At 50.1% G+C, this 27,638-nt stretch overlaps 4 protein-coding genes across 5 annotated transcripts; 3 read left to right on the top strand and 1 right to left on the bottom strand.

The window, feature by feature from the left end:
* The first annotated feature begins 61 nt into the window (after positions 1 to 61).
* LOC135601999 (dynamin-related protein 5A-like) lies at positions 62 to 16,919 on the top strand. Of its 2 annotated transcripts, XR_010483942.1 has the most exons (9): positions 62 to 1,310; positions 1,488 to 1,679; positions 1,759 to 1,965; positions 2,038 to 2,466; positions 2,557 to 2,784; positions 2,853 to 3,048; positions 3,189 to 3,840; positions 3,986 to 4,287; positions 16,534 to 16,919. XR_010483942.1 is itself a non-coding variant. In XM_065094226.1 (8 exons), the coding sequence occupies exons 1-8, from the start codon at positions 768 to 770 to the stop codon at positions 4,170 to 4,172; spliced, it is 2,634 nt and encodes an 877-aa protein (XP_064950298.1). In that variant the 5' UTR covers positions 62 to 767; the 3' UTR covers positions 4,173 to 4,404. The 2 variants fall into 2 exon arrangements, 1 of the variants encoding a protein (XP_064950298.1); XM_065094226.1 differs by lacking the exon at positions 16,534 to 16,919 and having other exon boundaries at positions 3,986 to 4,404.
* Positions 242 to 604, top strand: LOC135611711 (protein S40-1-like). The gene has a single exon (XM_065107361.1). The coding sequence runs from the start codon at positions 242 to 244 to the stop codon at positions 602 to 604; it is 363 nt and encodes a 120-aa protein (XP_064963433.1).
* A 22-nt stretch (positions 16,920 to 16,941) lies between the features above and the next one.
* Positions 16,942 to 18,809, bottom strand: LOC135602020 (beta-glucuronosyltransferase GlcAT14B-like). Its single transcript, XM_065094228.1, has 4 exons — positions 18,003 to 18,809; positions 17,852 to 17,927; positions 17,658 to 17,773; positions 16,942 to 17,579 (listed from the first exon to the last, which is right to left on the bottom strand). Exons 1-4 carry the CDS (start codon positions 18,592 to 18,594, stop codon positions 17,080 to 17,082), a joined length of 1,284 nt encoding a protein of 427 aa, XP_064950300.1. The 5' UTR covers positions 18,595 to 18,809; the 3' UTR covers positions 16,942 to 17,079.
* A 5,487-nt stretch (positions 18,810 to 24,296) lies between these two features.
* Positions 24,297 to 25,454, top strand: LOC135612764 (ethylene-responsive transcription factor TINY-like). The gene has a single exon (XM_065109417.1). It carries the CDS (start codon positions 24,449 to 24,451, stop codon positions 25,058 to 25,060), a length of 612 nt encoding a protein of 203 aa, XP_064965489.1. The 5' UTR covers positions 24,297 to 24,448; the 3' UTR covers positions 25,061 to 25,454.
* Positions 25,455 to 27,638: the final 2,184 nt, after the last annotated feature.

The following is a 27,638-nucleotide window of genomic DNA, read 5'->3' as shown; positions in this document are numbered from 1 at the left end:
TTCTTCGATTCATTTGCTCCAAGTTGCTTGAGACAGAGGAAGACACGTCAGGGGAACATCATAACGCCATTTGAAGCTCATCCTCACCATGGATGCCAACATACGAACAAATCGACTGTGAGCTAAGAACCAAACGATCACGTTCGGGTGCAAGATTTCTGGCTTTTCCTTCTTTATAGAGCCTTCGATCACTCCCCTCCTTCGTGCAAGATAGCCCCGCCTCCTAACCCAGAGGAGGCTGATGGAGGAGTTCGACGAAGCTGATGTATTGTGGCCCGACGATGCTCGTGGAGCAGATGAGCTCGCTGAGCAGCAGCATGCCAGGCGGGGATCACGACAGAAGGCGTCCAGCCCCGTCGAGATCCCTTCAAGACCTCGAGCTGCTCATCGTACGATCCGTGACGGTAGAGATGACGCCAAAAGTAGCAGCGGTGATGGTGATGATGATGGCAGCGGTGACCACAGAGTTCCGCCGCACATCATCGTGGCCCGGAGGAAGACGACCTTCTCGGTGTGCGTCGGCGACGGCAGGACGCTCAAGGGACGGGAGCTTTGCCATGTCAGGAACTCGATCCTCCGGATGACCGGATTCCTGGAGAGATGATCCAGGAAAGAGGACGGGAACTGCATGAAGCGCCAGAAGCTAGTAGTGGTGGTCATGGCTGTGAGGTACAGGCCACCCATCTCTTCGCCGCCGTCTCCTTTCTGCTCCTTCTGAGCCCCCCTGTTTCGTCTCCTTCACCGCCCCTCCATCTCCTCCTCAACCAATGGAGACGGAATTACACTTTTGTCCTAACAAGGCATTAATTGGGCCCATTGAAAGCCCAATCTCATCATGGAAACGATGCTGCATCGGTGACCGGCTATTACCGGTTTCTCGAATCTTAAAAGCGCAAACGGCTACCCGGACCTTTCAAATTTCCAAATCCCTCGTTGCCTCGGTGATGGCGGCCAACGCTTTCCAGAGCTCTACCCCCATGAAGACCCCCAACCCTAAGAACCATTTCTCCGCCTCCCGGAGAGCTCCGCCGCCCAATCAGATGGACTCCTCCGTCTCCGCCGTCGCGGATTTCAAGTCCCGCTTCGAGGCCTACAACCGCCTCCAGGCGGCCGCCGTCGCCTTCGGCGAGAGGCTCCCCATCCCGGAGATCGTGGCCCTTGGCGGCCAATCTGATGGCAAAAGCTCGCTACTTGAAGCCCTCCTCGGCTTCCGGTTCAACGTGCGGGAGGTCGAGATGGGCACTCGGAGGCCTCTCGTGCTCCAGATGGTTCACGATCCCTCAGCCCTCGAACCCCGCTGCAGATTCCAGGTCATCTACCCAAATCTTTATGTCACTCTCTGGGGCTTTGTCCCTTCTCCTCTCGATTTTTCGATCTACTTCTATAAATTAGGGATTTTGACGAGACATCGGTTTCTTTTCTCTGTCAAAATTTCTGCTTAATTTTGCATGAAATGGTAATTCATCCTTCGACTGATGTGATCGCAGGAAGAGGATTCGGAGGAGTACGGGGGTCCAATTGTTTTGGCTTCTGCGATCGCTGATCTTATAAGATCACGAACAGAGGCGCATCTGAGAAAGCTCCAAGCTTCCGTTTCCTCTAAGCCAATCGTGATGAGAGCCGAATATGCCCATTGCCCTAATCTCACCATCATTGACACCCCTGGCTTTGTTCTTAAGGTGTTGCACTTTTTAGCTGAATTTAGCTCCCTTTTTCTCATGTAAATTTACTGATTGTCTTCTACTTCTGTCTTCACAGGCAAAGAAAGGCGAGCCAGAGAGCACGCCAACTGAGATTTTGTCAATGGTGAAGTCACTTGCAAGCCCTCCTCATCGTCTTCTCTTGTTCCTCCAGCAAAGCAGTGTGGAATGGTGTTCTTCGCTTTGGTTAGATGCAATTCGTGAGATTGATCCCACTTTCAAACGGACTATGATAGTCGTCTCCAAGTTCGATAACCGGTTGAAGGTATCCGCTATGCGCTTATCTGCAAGAGCGGCATCAGCTAATTTTATGTACTAAATTATCATATCCGTGCAGGAATTTACTGAACGGTGGGAAGTGGACAACTATTTGAGCGCCAATGGTTATCTTGGTGAGAACATTCGCCCATATTTTGTGGCACTGCCCAAGGACCGAGGCAGCGTCTCAAACGAGGAATTTCGCAGGCAGATTTCTCAGGTAGACGCAGAAGTACTGCGTCATTTGCGTGATAGTGTCAATGGAGGATTCGATGAGGAAAAGTATGGACCATATGTTGGATTTAGTTGTCTCAGACAATACTTGGAATCTGAGCTTCAAAGGAGATACAAGGAAGCAGCTCCTGCAACACTTGCCCTGTTAGAACAGCGTTGTAATGAAGTCTCCATCGAATTAGCTCGGGTGGAATCTAAGTTACAGGCAACCTCTGACGTTTGCCATCTTCGGAGGTCAGCCATGTTGCACGTAGCCTCTATTTGCAGTCATATGGTATCCATGCATCTGAACCTTCGTTTTTGCTTGTTCTTTGTTTCTTGTCGTATTGCTTTCGAGTCTCAAGTACCCTTGTATGGTCTGTAGGTGGCACTAATTGATGGAGCATCAGATCCTGCTCCTGAAGAGTGGGGTAAAACCACTGACGAAGAGCAGTCAGATAGTGGCATTGGCAGCTGGCCGGGAGTCACCGTGGCCGTGAAGCCTCCCAATCACACCCTTAAACTCTATGGTGGAGCAGCATTTGAGAGAGCAATGCATGAATTCCAATGTGCTACATACTCCATCGAGTGCCCACTGGTTTCTAGAGAAAAGGTAAAATTAATTTTATTTGCTGAATTCCGTTCGTAGAAGCTCATTACGGACTTGCATCATTGCGGCAGGTCGCAAATATACTGCTCGCTCATGCCGGCAGAGGAGGGGGTGGAGGCTTAACCGAGGCAGCTGCTGAAATAGCACGCGCAGCAGCACGAGCATGGCTTGCTCCTCTTCTTGATGCTGCGTGCGAGCGACTCTCTTTTGTTCTCAAGAGCCTTTTTGACTTGGCTTTGGAGCGCAATCGAAGCCATGACTCCGACTGTATGTATCAAATTTACATGCTTGAAAAGCTTGCAGTATGAGACATCGTCTTTATGTTTGGATCATCTATGCTCTGTTCTTTTGTTGGACTGGTTTATTCCTGCTAAATTGGTATCCCACTGATGTCTATGTTGGTTCAGATTGGAGGAAAACTGGTGATATGGATGGGTATATCGGATTTCATGCTGCTCTAAGGCGTTCTTACAACAACTTCATCCAGGATCTCTCCAACCAATGCAAGGAAATAGTGCAACATCATCTCAGTTCAGTGACCAGCCCATACTCCCAAGTGTGCTATGAAAATGATCTTGTAGGTGATGTTGGCAGATTTAACCAGCTCTCTGCCACCTCATTTGTTCTGGACCTGTCAGATGCAAAGGATGAAATGGTTGCAGATCAAGAGAACATACCACCCAAGGATCAACAGCATTCAACACCTGGTAAAGCAACTGAAGCAAAGGATGCTCTTAGGGAAAGCCAAATGACAGTTCCTGAGACGCCTTCACCTGATCAGCCACAAGAGGTTTATGGGGTCAAGAAGGATACTGTGAACTTGATGGATATTGGAGGAAGAAAACGACAAGCGAGAATCATAACTTCTGGAAGAAATTTGGAAGCTAACAGGAACCAAAACACTAGCATTTTGTTTGGTGCAGGTAATAAGGGCTCAAGAACAGGATCATCATATGCTGAGATCTGTTCTATGTCAGCTCAACATTTTGCCAGGATACGTCAGGTCCTCATCGAGAGAAACATTCCATCAGCCTTGAGTGCTGGATTCCTGACTCCCTGGTGGGTTTTAATGCCTATTCTCCTTATCTATCTCATGAATATATATTTCCTGTTGGCTTTCCTTTCATCATCCATGTGATGAAGCGTTCAGCTGCTGTTTTGATCTTTCATGTGAACTGCCGTAACATTCTTTCGAATGATGCAGTCGCGAGAGGCTGTTCGTTGCGCTTGGCCTTCAGCTGTTCGCCGTGAATGATGAGAAGTTCATGGACATGTTTGTGGCGCCGGGTGCGATCGATGTCCTTCAAGGCGAGAGGCAGTCACTCAACAAGCGCCAAAAGGTCTTGCAATCTTGTTTGAACGAGTTCAAGAACATCGCCCGGGCACTCTGAGTGCAATTCTCGCTGGCGCTGAAGCTGCTTTGGATTTGGAAGATGATTCCCTGCCGATGGAAAAGGCATCTCTGAAGATGCAATCGAAATATCACTGTCAATTTCTTTATGACAGGTTTGCGATCTTCTAGTTTTCTGATTGATTGGGACATTGTCTTTCTTGACAAACCACATGAGTCCATTTCATTTTGGAAAGAAAAACAAACAAATCAATAGTCAAATTTGCTCTGCATCCTCGTTTGCTATTACCGACGTGCTTTGATGTTAAGGATGAAGGAGATGCTTGATCGCATAGTTACTCGTATTGTTATCATCAAAAATACAAGTCTCTCACCTCATCTTTCTTCTTGTACTTATTATTTTCTTAGTTTTCCATTTATTCAGGTAAAACCTGATGAGGGAGATAATTATGATAAGACTCACGTGACATCAGCTGACGCCCCACGTCTCTGTCAGGCTGACAGCACCTGACAAACACGGGCCGAAATGTCGACCGAGGCCCATTAACGACCCCTCAGGCTCTATCCCTCACGCCACGCTAACGACAATATCAGACGCCGTCAGAGGTATGATCTTGCCCCTTGCAGGCAGGCACACCCAGTAACACCAAACTTCCCTATAAATACCCTCGCGTTTTAAACAAGCAGGGAAAGAAAAAAAAAAAAATCATGCGACCTTGAACTAACTTGATCATCAGAGAGGTCGGGTCAAGTTTGTGTAAACTACCTTGAGTCGTGGCCCTCCTTCTACCGCCAAAATGTTTGTGTAAACTACCTTGAGCCGTGGCCTCAGGGTCGACGCGACTCGGTTCGAGTCCGGATGGCGAGGGATCTCCAAAGGAGATTCCTCGGGACTACTGAGGATGCTGGCTCGGTCGGTTCGGTCGTGGAGGTGGGTCACCGTTTCCTTCGGGAAGGGGCTCCTCGCCTGGTGGGTCCGGAGAGAATCGCCTCGTCTTCGTTCCTACACAGAGGTCGGGTCGGGGTGCTTGACCCGACCCCTCCGATTATCAAGTTAGTTCAAGGTCGCATGATCTTTTTTTTTTTTTCTTCCCCTGCTTGTTTAGAACGCGAGGGTATTTATATGGAAGTTTGGTGTTACCGGGTGTACCTGCCCGCAGGGGGCAGGATCGTACCTCTGACGGCGTCTGACATTGGCGTGACGTGAGGGATAGAGCCTGAGGGGTCGTTAATGGGTCTCAGTCGGCGTTTCGGCCCATGTTTGCCAAGTGCTGTCAGCCCGACAGAGACGTGGGGCGTCAGCTGATGTCACGTGAGTTTTATCATAATTATCTCCCTCATCAAGTGGAAGATAGTGAAACCAAGGGATTTGCTAGCTTGGAATCTCGGGAAGCTGGATAACGTGGTTCTTGAAGCGGATGTTTTTCTTCTCCTTTCGGGTGCGGTACTCGATGTACAGTACGCTGATGAGGTAGGCAGTCCAACTTCCGAGGAAGCCGTAGAACAGCTGAAGGATCACGCCGGACAACATCCCTAGCTGCGAGGAGTACGGCAGCGTCAACAGCACCTGCGCCACTTGATTGGAGGCGCAGCTGAACCAGGCGTCCCAGGCGAAGCCGTCGTGCCAGAGGAGGCTCTTCATGCTGAACACCGATGTCGTCTCATCGTCCTCCTCCTTGCCGCCGCCCTCCTTTGTCTTGTTGTTGAAGGTGGTAATGCCGCTCGCCGCGATGGCAGCTTCTTCTGCTTGATTTTGTTGTGGCATCCTGCTTCTCTTCTCCCTTTGCGCTTCTCGTCCCAACACCTAGCGACCACACTCCCAGCAATCTCCACTAAGGAGAAGAAATAGAGAGTGTTGTTGGCAGCCCTTTAGATGAACCGGTCGTCTCGCCGTGTACGCTTTCTTCCTCGCAAGAATAAGCAAGCGCTCGAGACCAAGAGGGAGGAGAGTGGAGAGACCTTCAGGGGACTAATTACACGCTACTTATAAACAAAATCCCGCCAAAAACACCAGACCTTTCCTTAAGCATGTCACGTTGGGACGACCAAACGTCATTCCACCATAAATGTGGCTTGACAGGGCGGCCAATGGGTGCGCTACGCGTGGCAAACAACGGGCTTGAAGCACCGGTCTTCTCGAAAACTGGCGATTCGCGAAAAGGTTCGTCCCCTGGACTCCTGGGCAGACCAAAGGCTACCCGGCCGCCCACGCCTCCCACAGCACAGCCTACAGATCCAATCAAAGCAGCTCCTCGGCCGCAGCCGCCTGCATCGTGCTCCTCGGCCCCATGCTGCCCGAGACCATACCTACGCGGCCTGCTCGCCCAAGTCTAGCTCCTCGGTCGTAGCCGTCTGCGTCGTGCTCCTCGGCCCCATGCTGCTCGAGACCACACCTGCGCGGCCCGCTTGCCCGAGTCCAGCTCCTCGGCTGCAGCCGCCTGCGTCGTGCTCCTCGGCCCCATGCTGCCCGAGACCACACCTGCGTGGCCCGCTCGCCCGAGTCCAGCTCCTCGGTCGTAGCCGCTTGCGTCGTGCTCCTCGGCCCCACGCTGCTCCGCGGCCTGCCGCCTGAGAAGCTTACCACCCCTACGACCGAGCCCAACTTAACCTACGAGTCATACTCCGGGGTGCCACTCACTACTTAGTGCCACCTTTGCACATCCAACCCTCATCAATTGCCAAGCTCCACAATGCCCCCGCCATTGGTGACGAACCGATCTCCGCCCGACAGAGATAGTTCCTTAAAACCGAAGCCATGCCTCGGACCCCCCTTACTGTCACGAACGGTCGTCGCGCACCCGCAACAACTTCGTTCAACGAACCGTTCGTCGCTCACACCCGCATGTACAGCTGCTTGACAGCATGTTTTCCCATGGTTTTGGGTCATTTTGCTTGTAAATATGTAAGTTCGAACAAGCTGCAGCGTTGCAAAGCGATCGCTCACCGAACCGAGCAAAACAGCCCCAAAACAGCCCAAAACGGCTCCGTTTTCGCGTGCCGCGGGAGGTGAGCGGAGTACTGCCTCCGCTCACCAAAATGTCAGCCATCTCAGCACCCAGGAACCCCCCGGGTGGCACATGGCTGGATGGGGCTTCGGTTATATACCGGGCGTTGAACACTCTTTCGCAAGTTCGCACGTGACCTTTACGGGAACTTGGTGTTGCGTCCGGGACCAGGTGAGCGGCTGTTTGTGGGCTTGCAGCTGTTCGTTCATCCTTGAAAGCCTTGCTTTTCCCCCTCTCCCTCTTTTCTCTTGTGCACACAGGGTGTTCGTCGAATTGCTTGTAAAGCTTTCCGTTTCGCGAGACTTCGGGACTTGTCCGTTGCTCGTTCTTTCGATCTAACTTTCTTTCTCTTTTACAGGTCCTTCGGGACCTGCGAGAGGTTACAAAGTGGCTGATCCTTGCGGAGCAAGATCGCAAGGGCGAAGCGCGACTTAGGCAACGCAAGCTAAGTTCGCGTCTTTGCGACGAGGGTGACTCGCGGCTTAGGCAACCCAAGCTAAGTTCGCGTCTTTGGCCGCAAGGGTGCATCACGCCTTAGGCAATTCCAGCTAAGGTCGTGACATTGTGGTATCAGAGCGGGCAAGCTCTTCGATCGAACAGCGAACGAACTTCGCAACTTCGCCATGGCAAAGCATCGTGGCGAATCAAGCAAGACGGGGCAAGCTGGACCCTTGCCCCAAGCAGCCGCAGGTGGGCTGCATGTGCACACTCGCTCTCATGCTGTTGGAGCCGCTCACGAGGATCGCGGCAGCGAACAGGATGAGCGAGAAGTTGGTAACTCTCCGCGAGCGGAGGAAGCGCAATCTGGTGCGCTAACTGGGAAAAAGAGTCATAAGGAGAGACTCACGACGGCGGAAACCCGCCTGGATGTTCTGGAAGCGAGCATGGAGGAACTCTACCATGGCCAACAAAGACTTGTTGGGGTAGAGAGCTCGCAAGAGGAAGCGGAGTCCAGGATCGACAAGGTCGAGGCCCTAGTCGACCGACTGTCCGATGACACCAAGGACTCCGTGCTGCACTTACAAGACGTTGTGGCGGAACTCACGGCAAAGGTGGCTATGCTCACAAGAACGCTAAATGCGGGAGGAGGCAACACCCGCGTTGCACCGCCACAAAACTTAAGGGCACCTGAGCCCCATGGATACGGAGGGGCCAGAGATGCCAAGGAGCTCGAGAACTTTCTGTTCGACATGGAACAATACTTCCGAGCTACGAGGCCCGATTCTGAAGATACCAAAGTTTCTATAGCAACAATGTATCTGAATGGAGATGCGAAACTTTGGTGGCGAACTCGTTGGGAGGAGATCCAACAAGGTCGGTGTCGAGTCGACACATGGGAAGACTTGAAGCGGGAGTTGAGAACTCAGTTCCTACCGGAGAACACAGAGTTCGTCGCAAGAAGGAAGTTGAGACAACTCCGCCAAAGTACCACCATCCGAGACTATGTAAAGCAGTTTTCTGCACTGATGCTGGACATACAGGACATGTCCGAGAAGGACAAGTTGTTCAGCTTCCTTGATGGTTTGAAACCATGGGCTCAGCAGGAGCTGAATCGAAGGAATGTTACCGACGTGGTCGGGGCAATTGCAGCTGCAGAAAGGCTCACCGACTTCGTTTCCTCCGAAGACCCAGCGAGAAGGAAACAATCTTCAAACAATCGCCCTCAAAAACATTCTCGAGGGAAGGAGCTCGGAGGTGAACAAAAGAAGAAGAGCTCCCACAAAGGGCCGAACCCGAAAGGCAAGGCCTCAAAACCTGGAGGATGCTTCTTGTGCGGAGGACCGCACATGGTAAGGGAGTGCCCACAGAAGCAGGCACTCAACGCTTTGACAGCTTCCATCCACCCTCCCCGATCGGACAAGGGCAAAGCTGTTGCCCTTAGCTCAAGCAGTTCTGAATCCAGCAGTGACGATGAAGAGTCGCAAGGACCCCGAATGGGAGCAATGCGTTTGTTGAACGCTATGCGGGGTCAAGTGGGGGAGAACATGAAGACGAAGGCACAAAAAGCAGGAAGTAGTGAACTGATGTATGTAGACATCAAGCTGAATGGCCAAACGACCCGTGCAATGGTGGACACGGGCGCTACCCACAACTTCATAGCCGATCGTGAAGCACAGCGACTTGGGTTGACATTGGAGAAGAGCCCAAGCCGAATGAAAGCAGTGAACTCGGAGGCCAGGCGAATCTCCGGATTGGCGAAGGGAGTTCCCATCAGAATCGGGACTTGGAGCGGAACCACCAACATGATGGCCGTGCCACTAGACGACTTCCAAGTGATTCTTGGAATGGAGTTTATGCACGCGGCGAAGTTGGTGCCGATGCCGTTCTTGAATTCCCTATGTATGATGGGAGGCGATGACCCCTGCGTGGTTCCCGTCTCTCGGAGAGGAACCAAGGAGCCCCAACATATCTCGGCATTACAATTGAAGAAAGGGGTGCGAAAGGGCGAATTGACATTCGTGGCTGCTATGAAGCTAGAGCCACTCAACGAAGAAGCCATTCAAGAACCTGCTGTGGTGGCGAACGTCCTGAAGGAGTTCAAAGACGTTATGCCACCCGAGTTGCCGAAGACTCTTCCACCACGCAGAGGCGTGGATCACAGTATCGAGCTGGAGCCAGGAGTGAAGCCTCCAGCGAGACCACCCTATCGCATGGCCCCGCCAGAGTTGGCAGAACTCAGAAAGCAGTTAGGTGAACTGCTAAGCGGTGGTCTCATCCGCAGCTCAAAAGCACCTTTCGGAGCTCCAGTTCTCTTTCAGAAGAAACAAGATGGGAGTCTCCGATTATGCGTCGACTATCGAGCCCTCAACAAAGTAACAGTGAAGAACAAGTATCCCATCCCGCTCATCGCGGACTTGTTCGATCAACTGGGCAAGGCGAAGTATTTCTCAAAACTCGACCTCCGGTCGGGGTATTGGCAGGTGCGCATTGCTGAAGGCGACGAAGCAAAGACTACTTGTGTGACCAGATATGGAGCGTTTGAGTTCTTGGTGATGCCTTTCGGCTTAACCAACGCTCCGGCCACATTCTGTACTCTCATGAACCAGCTATTCAAGGAGTATTTGGATAAGTTCGTGGTCGTCTACTTGGACGATATCGTCGTCTATAGCCAAACGCTCGAGGAGCACGTCAAGCACCTTCGGACGATTTTCAAGGTTCTCAGGGAGAACACGTTGTTCGTAAAAAGGGAGAAATGCTACTTTGCTCAGACTGAGATCCTATTCTTGGGGCATCGAATCGGTGATGGCTCCATTCGGATGGATAAGTCGAAGGTGCAAACAGTTGCGGAATGGCGAACTCCAAAGAAGGTGCCAGAGTTGAGATCCTTCCTTGGTTTCGTCAACTACTATCGACGCTTCATCGCGGGATATTCGAAGCGGGCAACCCCACTGACGGAGTTGCTGAAGGAGCAGCCTTGGAAGTGGTCTGACAGATGTGAGATAGCATTCCAAGATCTGAAGGCTGCTGTTCTGGAAGAACCAGTGCTTAAATTGCCAAACTATGGAGAGCCCTTTGAAGTCCATACAGATGCTTCGGACTTTGCTATTGGTGGAGTACTCATGCAAGAAGGTCATCCGGTGGCCTACGAGAGCCGCAAACTCAACGAGACCGAGAGGCGGTATCCAGTGCATGAGAAGGAGATGACAGCGGTGATCCACTGCCTACGAGTTTGGCGACACTACCTCCTTGGGTCGCGATTTGTGCTGAGGACAGACAACATCGCCCTGAGTTATTTCCAAACTCAGAAGAAGCTCTCCCCAAAGCAAGCACGGTGGCAGGACTTCCTGGCTGAATTTGATATGGCAATGGAATATAAGCCCGGGAAGGCGAATGTCGTGGCCGATGCGCTGAGTCGGAAGGTGGAGTGCGTGAATGCTGCACAACTGGAGGGCAGAGGCCAAACAAGTCAGTTACACTCCAACTTCCTTTCCCGAATCAGAGATGGACTGTATAGTGATCCCCAGGCAGTTATCCTGATGCAGCTCATCAAAGAAGGCAAGGCACGACGATTTTGGGTCCAGGAGGGACTTGTTTACACAAAAGGGAATAGGGTTTATGTTCCCCGAGTGGACAATTTAAGGCGTGAACTCTTAAAAGAGTGTCACGATTCCCTTTGGGCTGGACATCCCGGCATTCACAGAACATTGGCTCTCGTGGAGAGGGCCTTCTACTGGCCAAAGATGGGGATTGATGTGGAGGAGTATGTTCGAACATGCCTTACTTGCCAACAAGACAAGGTGGAGCAGCGGAAGCCGGTGGGACTTTTGGAGCCGTTGCCCGTACCAGAAAGGCCATGGGAGAGCATTTCCTTAGACTTCATATCAAGCTTGCCACCTGTAGGGGGACTTGGATCGATACTTGTGGTGGTCGATCGGTTTTCAAAGTATGCAACTTTCATTGCTGCTCCCCTACACTGTTCAGCTGAAGAGGCGGCCAGACTGATGATGAAGGGTGTAGTGAAGTATTGGGGAGTCCCACACAATATCATTAGTGATCGAGACGCTCGGTTTCTGGGACGGTTCTGGACCGAGCTATTCAAATTGTTGGGATCAAAGTTATACTTCTCTACAAGCCTCCACCCCCAGACGGATGGTCAGACTGAAAGAATAAATTCGCTCTTGGAGCAGTATCTCCGGCACTACGTGAGTGCCAATCAACGAGATTGGGTGAAGCTGTTGGACATCGCCCAATTCTCCTACAACTTGCAGCGGAGCTCTGCATCCAACAAGAGCCCCTTCGAAATTATCACAGGACAACAACCGTCGACTCCGCACACTATGGCAATTGGGTATACTGGGAGTAGTCCATCAGCCTACCATTTCGCAAAGGAGTGGCATCGAAATGCCGATATTGCGCGGGCTTACTTGGAGAAGGCGGCAAAACGGATGAAGAAGTGGGCAGACTTGGGAAGGCGACCACAGGAGTTCAAAGTTGGCGATTTGGTGTTGGTAAAGCTCCAACCAGCATCACTCCAATTCTTCAGGAAAAGAGTCCACAAAGGATTGGTGCGTAAGTATGAAGGGCCCTTCCCAATTATCAGCAGGGTAGGCAATGTTTCTTACAAGTTGCAGCTGCCGGCGTGGTTCAAAATTCACAACGTTCTTCACGCCAGCAACCTGAAGGCCTACCATTCAGATCCGCAAGATGCTTCTCGAAGTGTTCCAACTCGACTACCTCCCATCACAGCCTCCTACGAGAAGCGAGTGGAAACCATTCTGGCGGATCGCAAGATAAAGCTACCCAACGGAGCGGAGCAAACAGAGTACTTGGTGAAGTGGCGAAAGCTTCCCCGAACTGAAGCCAGTTGGGAGCCTGAAGACGCCCTGCGACATGAAGAAGACGTCATCAACAACTACCAACAAGCGTCGACGAGGGCGTCGACAGTTTAAGTGGGGGAGAATGTCACGAACGGTCGTCGCGCACCCGCAACAACTTCGTTCAACGAACCGTTCGTCGCTCACACCCGCATGTACAGCTGCTTGACAGCATGTTTTCCCATGGTTTTGGGTCATTTTGCTTGTAAATATGTAAGTTCGAACAAGCTGCAGCGTTGCAAAGCGATCGCTCACCGAACCGAGCAAAACAGCCCCAAAACAGCCCAAAACGGCTCCGTTTTCGCGTGCCGCGGGAGGTGAGCGGAGTACTGCCTCCGCTCACCAAAATGTCAGCCATCTCAGCACCCAGGAACCCCCCGGGTGGCACATGGCTGGATGGGGCTTCGGTTATATACCGGGCGTTGAACACTCTTTCGCAAGTTCGCACGTGACCTTTACGGGAACTTGGTGTTGCGTCCGGGACCAGGTGAGCGGCTGTTTGTGGGCTTGCAGCTGTTCGTTCATCCTTGAAAGCCTTGCTTTTCCCCCTCTCCCTCTTTTCTCTTGTGCACACAGGGTGTTCGTCGAATTGCTTGTAAAGCTTTCCGTTTCGCGAGACTTCGGGACTTGTCCGTTGCTCGTTCTTTCGATCTAACTTTCTTTCTCTTTTACAGGTCCTTCGGGACCTGCGAGAGGTTACAAAGTGGCTGATCCTTGCGGAGCAAGATCGCAAGGGCGAAGCGCGACTTAGGCAACGCAAGCTAAGTTCGCGTCTTTGCGACGAGGGTGACTCGCGGCTTAGGCAACCCAAGCTAAGTTCGCGTCTTTGGCCGCAAGGGTGCATCACGCCTTAGGCAATTCCAGCTAAGGTCGTGACATTACGGCAACCGACGCATAGCTTCCTTTGGGGGGAGAGTATGATGAGGGAGATAATTATGATAAGACTCACGTGACATCAGTTGACGCCCCACGTCTCTATCGGGCTGACAGCACTTGGCAAACACGGGCCGAAACGTCGATCGAGGCCCATTAACGATCCCTCAGGCTCTATCCCTCACGCCACACCAACGGCAATGTCAGATGCTGTCAGAGATACGATCCTGCCCCCTACGGGCTGGCACACCCAGTAACACCAAACTTCCCTATAAATACCCTCGCGTTCTAAACAAGCAAGGGAAGAAAAAAAAAATGTTTGGTGAAGTAATCTACGCCGACCTGACCTATGCGCAGGAACGAAGATAAGGCCTCGTCCTCCCCCCCCGACCGGAAGGCGACAAAGTTCGCGGATGGAGGGCTCTCGAGGAGCCTTCCCTGTCGCCTCCCTACTTGAGCTGGCTTCTCCTCGCCTGTGGCTCCTCCCGGCGCGGCCGGCCGGTGCGACGACGGCCCTCGCTGGCTAAGCCGCAGCTTCCCCGGAGACTTTTGCTGAGGAAGCCCTCGCCCTCTTCCGAGGACGATCGGCCTCGACATCCACCGGAGCCTCCCTCGAGCCGGCCCTCGCCTCGGCCGACGAACGAGTGGATGGGGCCGACGAAGTCTTACCCCCCCGCATGGCTCAGAGAAGCACCATCTCTGCACAAAATCACCAGCATTGGTCAATTGGTTAGATAATCCCCAAAAGAAAACCCTAAAGCTACCCCTTACGGCATACCTCGAGGCATCGGGCTAAGACCCGCCTCGACCAACCACTGCTCGAACATGCTCCGGATGGCTCTCGAGGCTGGAAGGATTTCTTTAAGCCTCTAGAGCTCTCGGCGCTCCTCATCATCCAAAGCCGGGGAGGTGTTGTCTATCACGCGCGTCGCCCATCGGAGCCCGAACCCCCAGTCCTCCGAGCGACAGACAAAAAAGAAGCGCCCCTTCCATCCCTTATTACTGGAAGGAGCCCCGCTCACTCGGAAGCCTGCTCGGGCAGACAGATAGTAACCCCCCGACCCCTTGGAAAGACGAAAGCAAGAAAGGAAGAGAGATCGGGTCGGGGTGATGTTGGCATAGTGGCACTCCCCCAGGATCGCCACTAGATAGCGCTAGGAGTTGGGCGCCATATGTAACGGGGAGATACGCCACCATGAGATGCAAGAAGTCATGATGGGATGCAAGGGGAGGTGTAGCCCGGCCTCAAAGGCATCAAGGGTGAGGGCGAAGCCCTTGGGAATCGGGTCGTATGCTCGTTGACCGGGCTCGGGTGCAAGAAGGACGAATTCCTCCGGGATGCCGTAGCGATCCCGGAGGCGACCGAGCGACGACTCGCTCACAATGGAATCGAGGTCATGCGGCCACATCAGGGCCTCAAGGGCTCGGGCCACCTTTTCGTCGGATGACGAGTAAGGACTCGACGCAGTCACCGTTTTCTCGACTTTAACTGATGAAGAAGAGGAAGAGGAAGAAGACACCATCCTTACCGACCTTTAGTAAGAGATGAGGAACGGACGACTCGAACGAAATGATGGAGTCCGAAGCGGCAGAGTACAAACGAGTGGAGAGACCTTCAGGGGACTAATTGCACGCTACTTATAAACAAAATCCTGCCAAAAACACTAGACCTTTCTTGAAGCATGTCATGTCGGGATGACCAAACGTCATTCCACCATAAATGTGGCTTGACAGGGCGACCAACGGGTGCGCTACGCGTGGCAAACAACGGGCTTGAAGCGCCGGTCTTCTCGAAAATTGGCGATTCACGAAAAGGTTCGTCCCCTGGACTCCCGGGCAGACTAAAGGCTACCCGGCCGCCCGTGCCTCCCACAGCACAGCCTACAGATCCAATTAATGCAGCTCCTCGGCCGCAGCCGCTTGTGTCGTGCTCCTCGGCCCTATGTTGCTCGAGACCACACCTGCGCGGCTTGCTCGCCCGAGTCCAGCTCCTCGGCCGTAGCCGCCTGCGTCGTGCTCCTCGACCCCATGCTGCCCGAGACCACACCTGCGCGGCCCGCTCGCCCGAGTCCAGCTCCTCGACTGCAGCCACCTGCGTCGTGCTCCTCGGCCCAATGTTGCCCGAGACCACACCTGCGCGGCCTGCTCGCCCGAGTCCAGCTCCTCGGCCGTAGCCGCCTGCATCATGCTCCTCGACCCCATGCTACCTGAGACCACACCTGCGCGGCCCGCTCGCCCGAGTCCAGCTCCTCGGCCGCAGCCGCTTGCGTCGTGCTCCTCGGCCCCACGCTGCTCCGTGGCCTGCCCGCTTGAGAAGCTTACCACCCCTACGACCGAGCCCAACTTGACCTACGAGTCATACTCTGGGGTTCCACAGGCCACTCACTACTTAGTGCCACCTTTGCACATCCAACCCTCATAAATTGCCAAGCTCCACAATGCCCCCGCCATTGGCGACGAACCGATCTCCGCCCGACAGAGATAGTTCCTTAAAACCGAAGCCATGCCTTGGACCCCCCTTACGGCAACCGACACATAGCTTCCTTTGGAGGGGGAGTATGACGAGGGAGATAATTATGATAAGACTTACGTGACATCAACTGACGCCCCACGTCTCTGTCGGGCTGACAACACCTGGGAAACACAGGCCGAAATGTCGACCGAGGCCCATTAACGACCCCTCAGGCTCTATCCATCATGCCAGGCCAACGACAATGTCAGACGCCGTCAGAGGTACGATCCTGCCCCCTGCGGGCAGGCACACCCGATAACACCAAACTTCCCTATAAATACCCTCGCGTTCTAAACAAGCAGGGAAAGAAAAAAAAAAAAGATCATGCGACCTTGAACTAACTTGATCATCGGAGGGGTCGGGTCAAGCACCCCAACCCGACTTGTGCGCAGCAACGAAGACGAGGCGATTCTCTCCGGACCCACCAGGCGAGGAGCCCCTTCCCAAAGGAAACGGCGACCCACCTCCACGACTGAACTGACCGAGCCAGCGTCCTCAGCAATCCCGAGGAACCTCCTTTGAAGATCCCCCGCCATCCGGACCCGAACCGAGCCGCGTCGGCCCGGAGGCCACGGCTCAAGATAGTTTACACAAACAAAACCAATGCAATATTTGTAAATGACAAACTCTGCCTTTTGTCTCTTCTCTCGTCTCTCTTTTCCTTTTATACGCATTGTTTTCTGAATTTTCATGCAGGCAATGAACGAGTGTAGCATCCCAAAACGAGGTGCCAGTCGTCAGGCCCCGTCGACGAGAGCTTCATCCTCGACCCGGCCGTTCTCACCGCCAGCCAACGCCTTCTTCCCTTGTTGAGACCGGTCCGGCGAGGGATCCGAGCGCCGGTAGCAACATAGCATTCGGCCCAGCGATCAACGGTTTCGTTCTCGAGCCGTTATATCTCGGGATGACATGGGCCCATCTCTCGGACGGCTCTGATTAACCTATATATCTCGGGAAGCAAGAAACGTGGCCGATGACAGGAATCTAATCTCCGTAGTCCAATGGGCTGTTTAATGGGCCACCGATTGCATTAGTCAATGCCGTTCTATGCACGCCGATTGATCATATGTTTACGGTGGTGATATCACATGGGTTAGACAAGTTTGAAGTTAATCTGGATTACAGGCTGTGGCCAATGGATTGGCCTCTCTCCTTTCGCATTTATTTTAGCTACACAGTGTGCCGCCCCGATGGCGGCGCATCATGTCGCGACCTGAGTTCGCCTGAAGAAGGAAAAATGTCCTATCTACACTGGTTCTGAGTAAACTTCTTCGATCGGACGATCACGTCCATGAGCGCAGCGAGCCGCTCGGCCCCGGGCCCGGGCTGGAGTCGCGTGGGATCTCCGATCTCCGTGCACAGGGGTGCTCCTGCACACCATCCTCCAGGGACGAAGCTTCCTTTTGCCCTGCCGAGAAGCTCCGCGTCGATCTGGTCCAGCACCGGGTCGTCCCGTTTGAACTTGCGGGCGAAGGGGGCGTTGCTGCCGATCATTTTGGGCAAGTCGTCCATGGAGAGGGTGTGAGGGTGCTGCTTCGGGGGCACGTCCCACGAGATGTAGTGCAGGTCGTGGTTGGCGACGGTGACCGAGAACTCGGGTGCGTTGCAGATCACCGTCTGGAAGTAGCCTTCGGGGGAGGAGACGAAGTTGGTGTAGTACATGAGGAGAATTCTTGGCAGATTGTCCCATCCCCACACGCAGAACTCCGCGAATTCTCGAGTCAGAGCCACCCATGCAGAGCCTGTCGAGAGAACAAAAAAGATGAACTCGTACATCGATCGCCCGATCGTAGATTCAACGCTGTGGCGAGAGGCGTAACCTGTGAACAGCTTGAATGCAGTCGGTACCTCTCTTTTCTGACTCACCCAAAACACATCGGTCTTGCGAGTCATGTACAGCCCAGGATCTACCATCAAAGGTTTTGCTCTCTGGCCCCTGTAAACGCAATCTTCAGAATTAGGAGAAGACAGAGAAATGATTTGACCCAAAAGATTCGGCGATGCTGCTACTAACTCTTTCCAGCCCAATCTGCTCGTGTGCTCGACAAAGCTTATGTTCCTCGGCAGCGACGAGAAAACATGCAGTATGTCTGCGGTCAGAATCAAGAAACGGTGAAGAACAGAGATGAGAGAGATCACGAAAGAGAATGAGCGGGCTGGCTCACCATCTTGTGTGACGAGAGGGTAATCCGAGGCACTGAGATTGATGAACCAGTCCCACTCCTTGCTCTCCTTGAGAAGTATAGCACAGGCATGAAGTGTGCTGGCCACCATCGTCGGTCCTCGGTAAGTAACCATGTTAGCCTTCTCGACGACGTGCACGTTGCCGACGGTGGATAACACGGTATCGTTGGCGACGCGCAAAGCCAGCTCCAGCCTCTCGCTCGCCGGAGACTCCAAGTCCAGGTGGACGACGTAGATATTGCGAGGATGATACAGCGCCCGCAGCGTGCGCCACAGCCGGTCCAAGTCGCCCTTGGATCCGGAGATCAAATAGGCCAGCCGGGGAATCCGGGAACCTACAGGCGGGGGAGCGGCGGACGCTAACTGCGACTCGACGAAGGCGGGGCCGGTCCTGTTCGCGGACGGCACGGTAGGGAAGATCCAGAACATGGTCTGGAAGGAGGAGATGATGCTCATGTTGGAGGAGGTGACCGCGAGGACGATGACGACGATCGAGCACAGCAGCAAGGGCCACATCCATCTTCTCTCCATGGAAAGGGGAACAAGAGGAGCCGCCTTGGCTCTCAGCTCCATGACATCTCAGCTACAGGATGCAAACGCGACCGTACAAAGTAGAGGGAAGAAGGTGCGTTCTAAAGCTGGTAAATCAGCGATCTATCAGGGAGAAGAGTGATCGCCATGGATTAGCTATATATCGTAAGGGGAAGGATAAAGAAAGGTGGTCATCAAGAAAGCGTGGAGGGCTCTCGAGAATCCCAAGTCGAAAGGCAACCGAACACAACGAGAACAACACCTGAAATAGAGTAAGCCGAGAAGAAACCAAAGAAGGAAAGAAGAACGTAGATCGCACACACGCAAGAACAGGAACTTGTTGGAGAAATAAAAAAGGAAAATAAATTGGTAGATTTGTTTTTGTTTTTTTGTTTCCATGGCTACAGTGAGAAAACGAGGGCACATAATTCGGAGAACGGATGGTATTCAATTAATGGCAGCAAAGAGAAAGAAGGAAACACTCGCATTCGATCCGCCCGAGACGGCAGCCGCGAGGCAGAAACCCCGTCACACATTCCGTACTTGGTTTACGTACACACCCCTCTCTCTCTCTCTCTCTCTCTCTCTCTTCCATTGCATGCTTTCCTGATGTGCTCGAAATGATGTCGTCCCGTCCTTGCAAGCTCAAATGTTGCTGTAGACGGGAAAATTAGTCCGCATGAGGGGACTTACGGGTAAATTTCTATCAGGATTTATTGAGTGAGTCGCGAGCATGAGCGACATACCGAGTTTGGGCACATAATTGCATGCCCATTTGTGCTGGTTATGAATGGCAATACAATACAACACTTAATATACCCAAATTTTCGGAAAGTCAATAATGTCAACCATCGGATTTAAGAATTTGGATAAAAGGATTAAGTATTTGAGTCGTACTTGTCATTTCATTATCAATGACGATGAAATCGGATCAATAAATTTATGAACGTTAAGTCAAATAAATTTTTTTTTTTAATTATAGGGATCTCAATATAATTTTTTTAAATAAAGACGACTATATTAACAGAATCTAAGTATAAAAGATAATATGTAATTAGCTTAAGTCTAATACCTAAATAATCAAATCATTAATGGTCTACATTGTCAATACCTATTGATTAATAGAACTTGCAATGATGTGCTCTCGAGATCTCCTCACTTCCATTCTTTCATAAAACAATATAAAGCATAGAGAGATCTATTTCTTATCTCGAAGAATACGGATCTTTGATGAGCCCATTTTAGCTCCGTCATGACGGATGATTTCTTTCTGATGCAAAAATAAAATCACTATTCGAGGTTACTTCTTATCAAATACTCTAACAAATTAATGGATGATGAGCAAAATGGTACACGATTTTTTTTTTGGTCTAAAGAATGAAAAATTATAAATAAAAATGTCTGATGCAACCTTTCCCGTTCTCATCACCGTGAACCAACAAATCTAGATCAAGAGGTTAAACCTCTTGCTCATCACAATCAAAACTCTAACTCCTAGTAAAATTGGCAAGCCAATTGGCTGGACGATTGCTCTCACGCCATACATAGTGAGGGCATGCCCAATAAAACATGCTTTAGGCCTTAACATCGTTTCATATGAGACTCATATTGATACGATATTTATGAAACTGTCATCCAAAACCTTATTTTATTATGCTTATTTCGAGCACATTAGAATATTAAGTAATCACGTTCACACGAGAGGTTGTGTGTGGAATCATAAGCCATTACCTAGGATATCAATTTTGTTTATATTTGCATGTATATATCTTACATATTTGTCTATATCTCAAATGAATAAATGTAGGAGTAATTTTCTCTTACATATTTGTTAGGAATGAGTCAGTACTAAGAGGAGGTGGGGGTGAATTAGTGCAGTGGATAAAATTACGTTGGTTCAAAAAATCTTCATACGATAAAAATCAATTTCGTAAATGATATAAACTTGAAATACATTTGTAAGGGTGCGCAGCTAAAGTAATTAGGAAGTATGGTAGTTTACAACAAATGTAAATAGCAAAGCGTAAATGCAAACTAGATTTTATAGTGGTTCGATCGTCGTGACCTACATCTATTTTGCCGTCGATTCTTCTTCTGTCGAGGCCACCGGCATCCACTAATGATCTTCCTTCAATGGGCAAAGATCAATTACCCTTACAACTCGATTCTCCTTTTGATAGATTTATGAGAGAACCTTTATAACCCTCTTCACTCCTCTCTTAAACAAGACTAACACTTAGAATTTGAGATGAGTCCACACAAGATTACAACAGCGTTTTCTTTTCTTTTTGCTCTCAGTTGTGTGTATGTTAACCAGGGATGAGAGGGCTATTTATAAGCCTCAAGTTGATTCAAACTTGAAGCATAAAAAAAATCTATTACAATATATTATGATTGTTTAACCCGGAGAATGATTCTTAGCCGTAATCTTTTTTTCTAAGAATGTCATGTCTTCGTAAGTGTAATCAAATCAAATTAGTTGGAAATAAAGAAAAAGTGATCTTACATTATGTGGAGTGATATGTTTTACAGTTGCATACTTGAAAATTTTTATAGTGCAACGAAGGGCCATAGGAAGAATCAAAAGTATAATTATGAATTTACGATTTATTACATAAGTTGCTCTAAATCTAGTAATTATATTCTACATATTGATAGTCGATATTCAAATATTAAAAATCAAAATATCGACAAGTATTGTGAGTTGACGAATATTCTCATGTTACTGAGATATCGATCAGATGTCGATCGGGATATCATCACCAAATTCGGACAAATTCACCATGCCTGCCATTGCGTCTATTGTTACCTGTTGGCGTTCATTCGAAGGGACCATCAAAGTGTCGGTCCCTTTCATCGTTTGCTGCACAAAAGCCACAGACACAACCGTCCAAAAGAGTCTCAATCGTGAACTCCTCCGTCCACCTCTCATCTCCTTTGTCTTGTTTCTATAGCGGATGGTTGAAACATGGAGATTGATAGGGCATATTTTAGTACCACTTATGTGGCAACGACTAGTAGCCACCTCAAGACTGACATGGTACATTCGTGCCATCGTGGCACTTGGGATTGTACGGGAAAACATCGTTTTACACTAAACCATCTGTGATGGTACAAGACGACACCACATGGTATGGAATCGCGTAGGACGGTTCGCATCGTGCAAAATTGTGCGGGATGGTTCATGTTGCACGGAACGCATGGATCGACCATCCCAAGTATTGACTGTCATTAATAAATCCCATATAATTGACCCTCGATAAAATGTATAAAAGTCGATCCTCGAGTCAATGCTAAGGGGGCACGAAAGCATACTCGAATTCATCATAATTCCATCGTACTAACTTAAGCTTCGGAGGAATTGAATTAGAATTTCCCTTCTCAACCTGTGCAGGAACGGAAAAAAAAGTAACTCATAGCTCAACCTTAGATCGACTCGACAGATATCACCCTGACCCGACTTGATGCCAGCCCTCTCCGGTCATAGAGTCATGTAGACGATTTCGCGTATTTGGATAGGACTGAGCCATGCCGAGTGGTGTTCATCTACCCATGCCGAGGGCGACGTTTTTTTTTGTGTCGGGATGACTGGGACTTTGAAAGTTTCTGGAGGAGGATGTATTCATCTGAGCAAATGGTTGTGATTTTGTTTCTTTTATTTCTTTCTTTTCAGACTGTAGCAGCTGTTTCCTTTGGTGATCATGGAAACGGATATGCATCGACGTGAAAGGTTTTAGCACTGACTCACTGACTGATGACTGAAGGGAATCCAAGAGACTCTCTTGTCGGTATGCAAGGTGATATGGGGATCATCTTGCTGACACTTTGGTGTCCCGATCGATACGTGGCCGACACCTTGGATCCAAGTCGCCATCTTACGTGGTTTATATACAATACATAATTCAGTTGTCTTGTAATCAACACATGGTGATACAACATGTCATGTGGACCAAATCTCGATCATTAAGTCGAAACTATTATGGATTCGATGCATCACGATATTTTGATCACAATTAAGTCCAAAAATAATATATATATATTTTTTAATTATCGTTCATCTATTGCATGAGAAATAGTCCTATGAGTCACTATAAAAAATGACACATTCTTTAAGAATTCCTTTCAATTCAACTAATTTAAACATCTAATGGACACTTATCGAAAATGATCCTGACATAATTTTACATGTTTGGCACCTTCAGATGAATCATATCTCAACTACGATTGAACTGAGACTAATATGGAAAAGGTTTTCGATTGACTTTGAATTAGCATGGATGAACTGAGCTAACACAAGCTCATATAAATCACACCGGGTTTGAAATAGGGTTCCATTTTTTGGTGGACGTAGCTGCACTAAAAAATGATGGTGAGAGAACAGATCATTCGTCTCAGCAGCTCCATCCATTACACCTAAAGGCTGCATGCATGCATGCACGGAGTTCGTAGTGATCTACGCTAAACCAAAGCGCTCGAAGTCGACCAGTCGCCGTCGCACATCGCTTATAAGTGGAGTGAATTCAGTACCATATCTTTAATGGTCCGAAGCATTGGCATTCCACCCCTCATGCCGTCGAAGTGGATTCTTCGGACAAGCCAGAACATCGCTCTGCGGTGGGTCACAAGCCTCCCTTTGAATCCTGTTCCTGCGGTGTCTATCTCCTCTACCCACTCCATGTCAATGTCATATGCTTCGTATTAAGCTGATGGAACCATGTCGATCGGCCGAGGACCAAGTACGATTGTTCTCTTCTTTAACCTAAACCACACTCAGAGACCATGTCATCGTCTAAGAGCAGTGCTGGTGAAGATGGAGGGGATGGGGAGGTCATGTTCGACAAATTTCCACATGGTGACGACAACCAGGTCGTACACCGTACCCTCCACAGCTGGTCTGCTCCGTTTCGTCGTGTTGCGAATTGAAGCCACTGCGGAGGTGATTTGTGTGGCTGGCAGCGAAGAGTACCAAGGTGATGGAATTGACGACACTTCACATCTCTCTCTCTCTCTCTCATCGTCTTTTGAAGAGCACAGAGGGTTGATGAGGCACCAAATGGAGGCCACGAAATAGTCGCAGTACAGGGTTGCAAAGAAAAAGAGTGCACGGCTAGGCGGACAGAGAGGACAGCATGATTTATTGCATCGACGCCGCGCTCCTCTCTGTTCTTCTTCTTCTTCTTCCTGTAATCCATTCAAGTAACGTAGCTCAAGTCTCAGCGGCCTGAGCGAAGGACCTTGTTGACCATTCCTCCATGGAAATTAAGTGTTTCTTCGACTTTACTCTGTCCCAAAAATCTGCTAAATTCAAGTCGATTTCGAGTCTCTTGTGATTATTAACAATGAAAATTGTATGATCGTACAGTACCATCCGTCCCATATAAGTGTGCTATTACCTTTTGCCCCTACGACGAAGACAGGGGGCAAGCCGAGGTGGAAACGCAGAGAAAGGGTAAGGCACCCTTTAAACGGAAGGCTGGTACACGTCCCAGTGTGGTATTATTATTGTACCAAAAGACAAGGAGAGCAATGCTCGAGCGGACCCCATGCACTTCCCCCCCTGTGTCCTCCGGCTGTCAACACGGTTGTCATGCCCCACCTCTCGATCTCTCCTTCCTCCATCCACTAATGCTGCCTACCCACCTCTCTCTCTCTCTCTCTCTCTCTCTCTCTCTCTCTATATATATATATATATATATATATATATAGCATTTGGATCATAAAGACGTCCATGTAATATATATAACATGAAGTTGTTGTGCATCCATTTTGAGTAGTTCCCTCTTCTGCTCTTCCTCCTTCGTTCTCCAGGTATCAATCACTCTCGGAGTCCAGTCTACTAGCATCTAGCACAGAGAAGATAGTTGGAGTTTTGGGATTTCGAAGCTGTTTGAATGCAATGACCGACCATGTGAAATGGACTTCTGTTGAGTCCAAAATTAGCACGAACGCCGCACCGATATCCTCCTCCTCGTCGAGGAGCCCGTCCATGGCGTCGTCAAGCGGAGCGGGGACTGCAGTGGAGCACAAGCGGGCGCGGGACATCCGGAAGCACCCGGTGTACCGCGGGGTGCGGATGCGGGCTTGGGGGAAGTGGGTATCCGAGATCCGGGAGCCCCGCAAGAAGTCGCGGATATGGTTGGGGACCTTCGCCACGCCCGAGATGGCCGCCCGCGCCCACGACGCCGCTGTCCTCAGCGTCAAGGGCGCTCCCGCCGCTGCTAACGTGCTCAACTTCCCCGAGCTCGCCGGCTCGCTGCCCCGCCCGGCCTCCCTCTCCCCGCGCGACGTGCGCGAGGCTGCCGCTCGGGCTGCGGCCATGGACATGCCGAGGGCAGCCGCGGCCGCTTTGGTGGTGGAGGAGGATGAGCTTGAGGAAATAGTGGAACTCCCGCGGCTGGGACAGGACTTGTTTGGCTCTGCTCATCTGGCAGGCGAATTCGTCTTCCATGACTCGTGGGACTTGTGGGTGTACACGCCGCCAAGGACGGAGGGAGAAGAGGACCACTAGTTCTTGCCTGAATGCAGCATCTCCACTGCCTCGGGAGCTCTCTCTTTTGGGGCATCAAGTAAATGTCCTTCATGTCTTCTTCTTCACGTCCTTCTCCTTCCAAGCACTGCACAGCTCACCAGAAAAGAGAGAAGGAACTCAGTGTTGCTGTTGGCCCGAAATCGCTGCAAGAGCATCTCATGCTTGTCACCTAAAAGACTCTCATCGAGTCGTAACTCATGGTGCAGTTCAAGAGGAACCAACTCGAGGGAGCAGACGGCGGCAATCATTCTACGACTGTCATTCTGTTCAAGTTTGGAAGATCCAACAATTATTGCAGATGCATTCCACTAGTTGGACATGTAAAAATTGTATTCCCCTCTACTTTTATCTCTCGCTTCATTGTAGTCATTCCCGTTGGGACTTCCATAACTGCTGGTCTTCCTTGTGAGACAGGGAGAGTTCACTGCAGTTCTTCATCTCATCTTACAATGTCTTTTTCCAGCCGGCCTTTTACAGTCACGATGGCGACATCCGCTGCTGTCGTCTTCCTCGTAAAAGCTCGTGTGATCTTTTTTTGCCTGTTTAAAGAAGGCAACTGTATATGCTTCTCACCGAGCATTTTTGGTCGTATTCGCTTGGTTCAATGATATTGTTCAACGTACGACGACAACCTTTATCTCTACTTGTTCACCGTGTGTTTCTTCATCCGAAGAACAGTGTTGGAATTGCCAATGAACATATATATTATCTTGATGTAAACAGATTATGTTGTTGATGATCCTGTGATCCCAAGGATTTCTATATCGTCTGACTTGATCTGACTTGACCGGGTTCCAACTTGTGAACCGAGGAGTTGGATCGTACCCGAAACAACACCTTCGTTCGGATTCAATAATGATTTCAAACAGTGCATTCAATTCTACGTTGTCGAATTGGTGGCAACCCACCAACTCCACCCAATTTTGCTCGCTCATAATGATCCACTAAACTTCATACATCAGCCTCGTGATCCTTCTTCCTCCACATGATGGCTGCCAAATGAAGCATGATTGATCAGTGATCCTGCAATCTACAAGTAGAAAACTTGTTCTCGAGTTCGGAGAAAACAGAGGATAGTGTGTTCTCCCGTTTCACTCATCTTCTGATGGTGGAAGTGGAAAGAATGGAAGAACACCAGTAAGCTAGTCTTACTGTCGTCAATGGGCGGCGCACAACTCGTGTGATCAGCGACTTCACTGATAGTCCATTTCCTGTTCCTTAGAGAAGAGGAGTCCTTTCTTGGATCTCGATGCCAAGTTTTACCTCTGTCAACGTCAACAATACTCACGTTTAAGCTGCAATGTTTTCTTTCGAAGGTAAATAATTGGACTGCATATATATCGACAATCTTCTCAACTTGAGATGGACCAAATGATTCTTGCATTGAACACTTAGATTCTCCTGGTCGGGGTGGGTCTAAATGGTTACGCACAGATCCTACACGTGTTGGTTGGGATCTTACCTTCTCCATTTGGGAAGATGCTCCGCTGTGGAGAATGTGTCTGCCACCCCATGGCATACCTTTTTGTTCTTGTGCAAGCTACTGCTCCGCTACCGCAATCCGATTGGTTCTCCAGTTATTGAGTAATGTGAGTTGCCTCTTCTTCATCCGGCTAGTGGAGAATTTGCCAGGCCTTGCCATGTGGAACGAGAGCACAAAATGACATCAAGAGCAAGTGGAGCGACGCTCCATTCTTGCCCTTTGCTGTGAAAGCTTTTGAGCCACACCAACCATGCTCGTTCTGCTGTCAAAGGTGGTTTCAAGGCGATCTCCAATTGGAGAGGTAAGTCAGCACAAACATATGATTCTGACAGAAGTTTCAGCTTGCATATATATGGAATTGGTGAAAACTTGCAGCTGAGTTGCTTTCCTGCAGCAGAGTAGCATAGAGCTATAGCCTTACATGTCCACTCAACGCAACAGGTAATTAACTCGCGATGTTTGTCAGTAACCAAACCATTTGAGAATGCTACAGATTCTTCCGGATGAATTGTTAGTGTTAAGCTTCCTCAGAGGCTGTCGTTTGCGTGAACGCACCACCATTGTTTAAACAGAGTGGGATCCATCCAGCTGCTGGGCATCTTGTACCTTGCGACATACTGTGGTTACATCTTGGATGCTTATATGAAGCGTAAACAGATCTACTGTAGCACATTGCAGAGTTGGGAACATATTCCAGTGCTTAGAGCACTACCAACAAATATGTGTTTCCTGCTTCCTTTTGTTCTTCCCTCCCCTGTTCTCTTCATGAATAGAATACTTCAACGAGGCATCAAAAGCTGAGTGATGCTCAACCAACCAATGGGTTTCTTTGTTGTCTTACGAATCAATTAAACTATTGGAAATTATTTGTAGCAGATGCAAAGCAGCATCATTGCAGAGGGTGGAAAAAGCAGCAACAAAGAAATCTTCTTCTTCCCGCACCTTTCCCCACTTTGCAAGGCAAGGAATCCGACACAGATTCCTCCCATCTCTCATTGACGGTTGCCGTTATTTCGGTGCATGTGGTTGGATTACAGAAGAATATTTACTTGATTTTATTATGGAAGCGCTAAG

Source organism: Musa acuminata, chromosome BXJ1-2 (assembly GCF_036884655.1).
Source record: "Musa acuminata AAA Group cultivar baxijiao chromosome BXJ1-2, Cavendish_Baxijiao_AAA, whole genome shotgun sequence".
NCBI classification, from domain to species: domain Eukaryota; kingdom Viridiplantae; phylum Streptophyta; class Magnoliopsida; order Zingiberales; family Musaceae; genus Musa; species Musa acuminata.
Note: the sequence above shows the minus strand (reverse complement) of the source record. Positions and strands in the feature narration are given on the sequence as shown.

What these genes read in the sequence shown, in the direction of transcription:
- LOC135612764 (XM_065109417.1), top strand. Translation starts at nt 24,449, where the DNA reads ATGACCGACCATGTGAAATGGACTTCTGTTGAGTCCAAAATTAGCACG.
- LOC135602020 (XM_065094228.1), bottom strand. Translation starts at nt 18,594, where the DNA reads ATGGAGCTGAGAGCCAAGGCGGCTCCTCTTGTTCCCCTTTCCATGGAG. An exon ending in AGCAGATTGGGCTGGAAAGA is followed by an intron (nt 17,774 to 17,851) that starts GTTAGTAGCAGC and finishes TTGCGTTTACAG; the next exon opens with GGGCCAGAGAGCAAAACCTT. An exon ending in TGCATTCAAGCTGTTCACAG is followed by an intron (nt 17,580 to 17,657) that starts GTTACGCCTCTC and finishes TTCTCTCGACAG; the next exon opens with GCTCTGCATGGGTGGCTCTG.
- LOC135601999 (XM_065094226.1), top strand. Translation starts at nt 768, where the DNA reads ATGGAGACGGAATTACACTTTTGTCCTAACAAGGCATTAATTGGGCCC. An exon ending in AACCCCGCTGCAGATTCCAG is followed by an intron (nt 1,311 to 1,487) that starts GTCATCTACCCA and finishes ATGTGATCGCAG; the next exon opens with GAAGAGGATTCGGAGGAGTA. An exon ending in CACTGGTTTCTAGAGAAAAG is followed by an intron (nt 2,785 to 2,852) that starts GTAAAATTAATT and finishes TCATTGCGGCAG; the next exon opens with GTCGCAAATATACTGCTCGC.
- LOC135611711 (XM_065107361.1), top strand. Translation starts at nt 242, where the DNA reads ATGGAGGAGTTCGACGAAGCTGATGTATTGTGGCCCGACGATGCTCGT.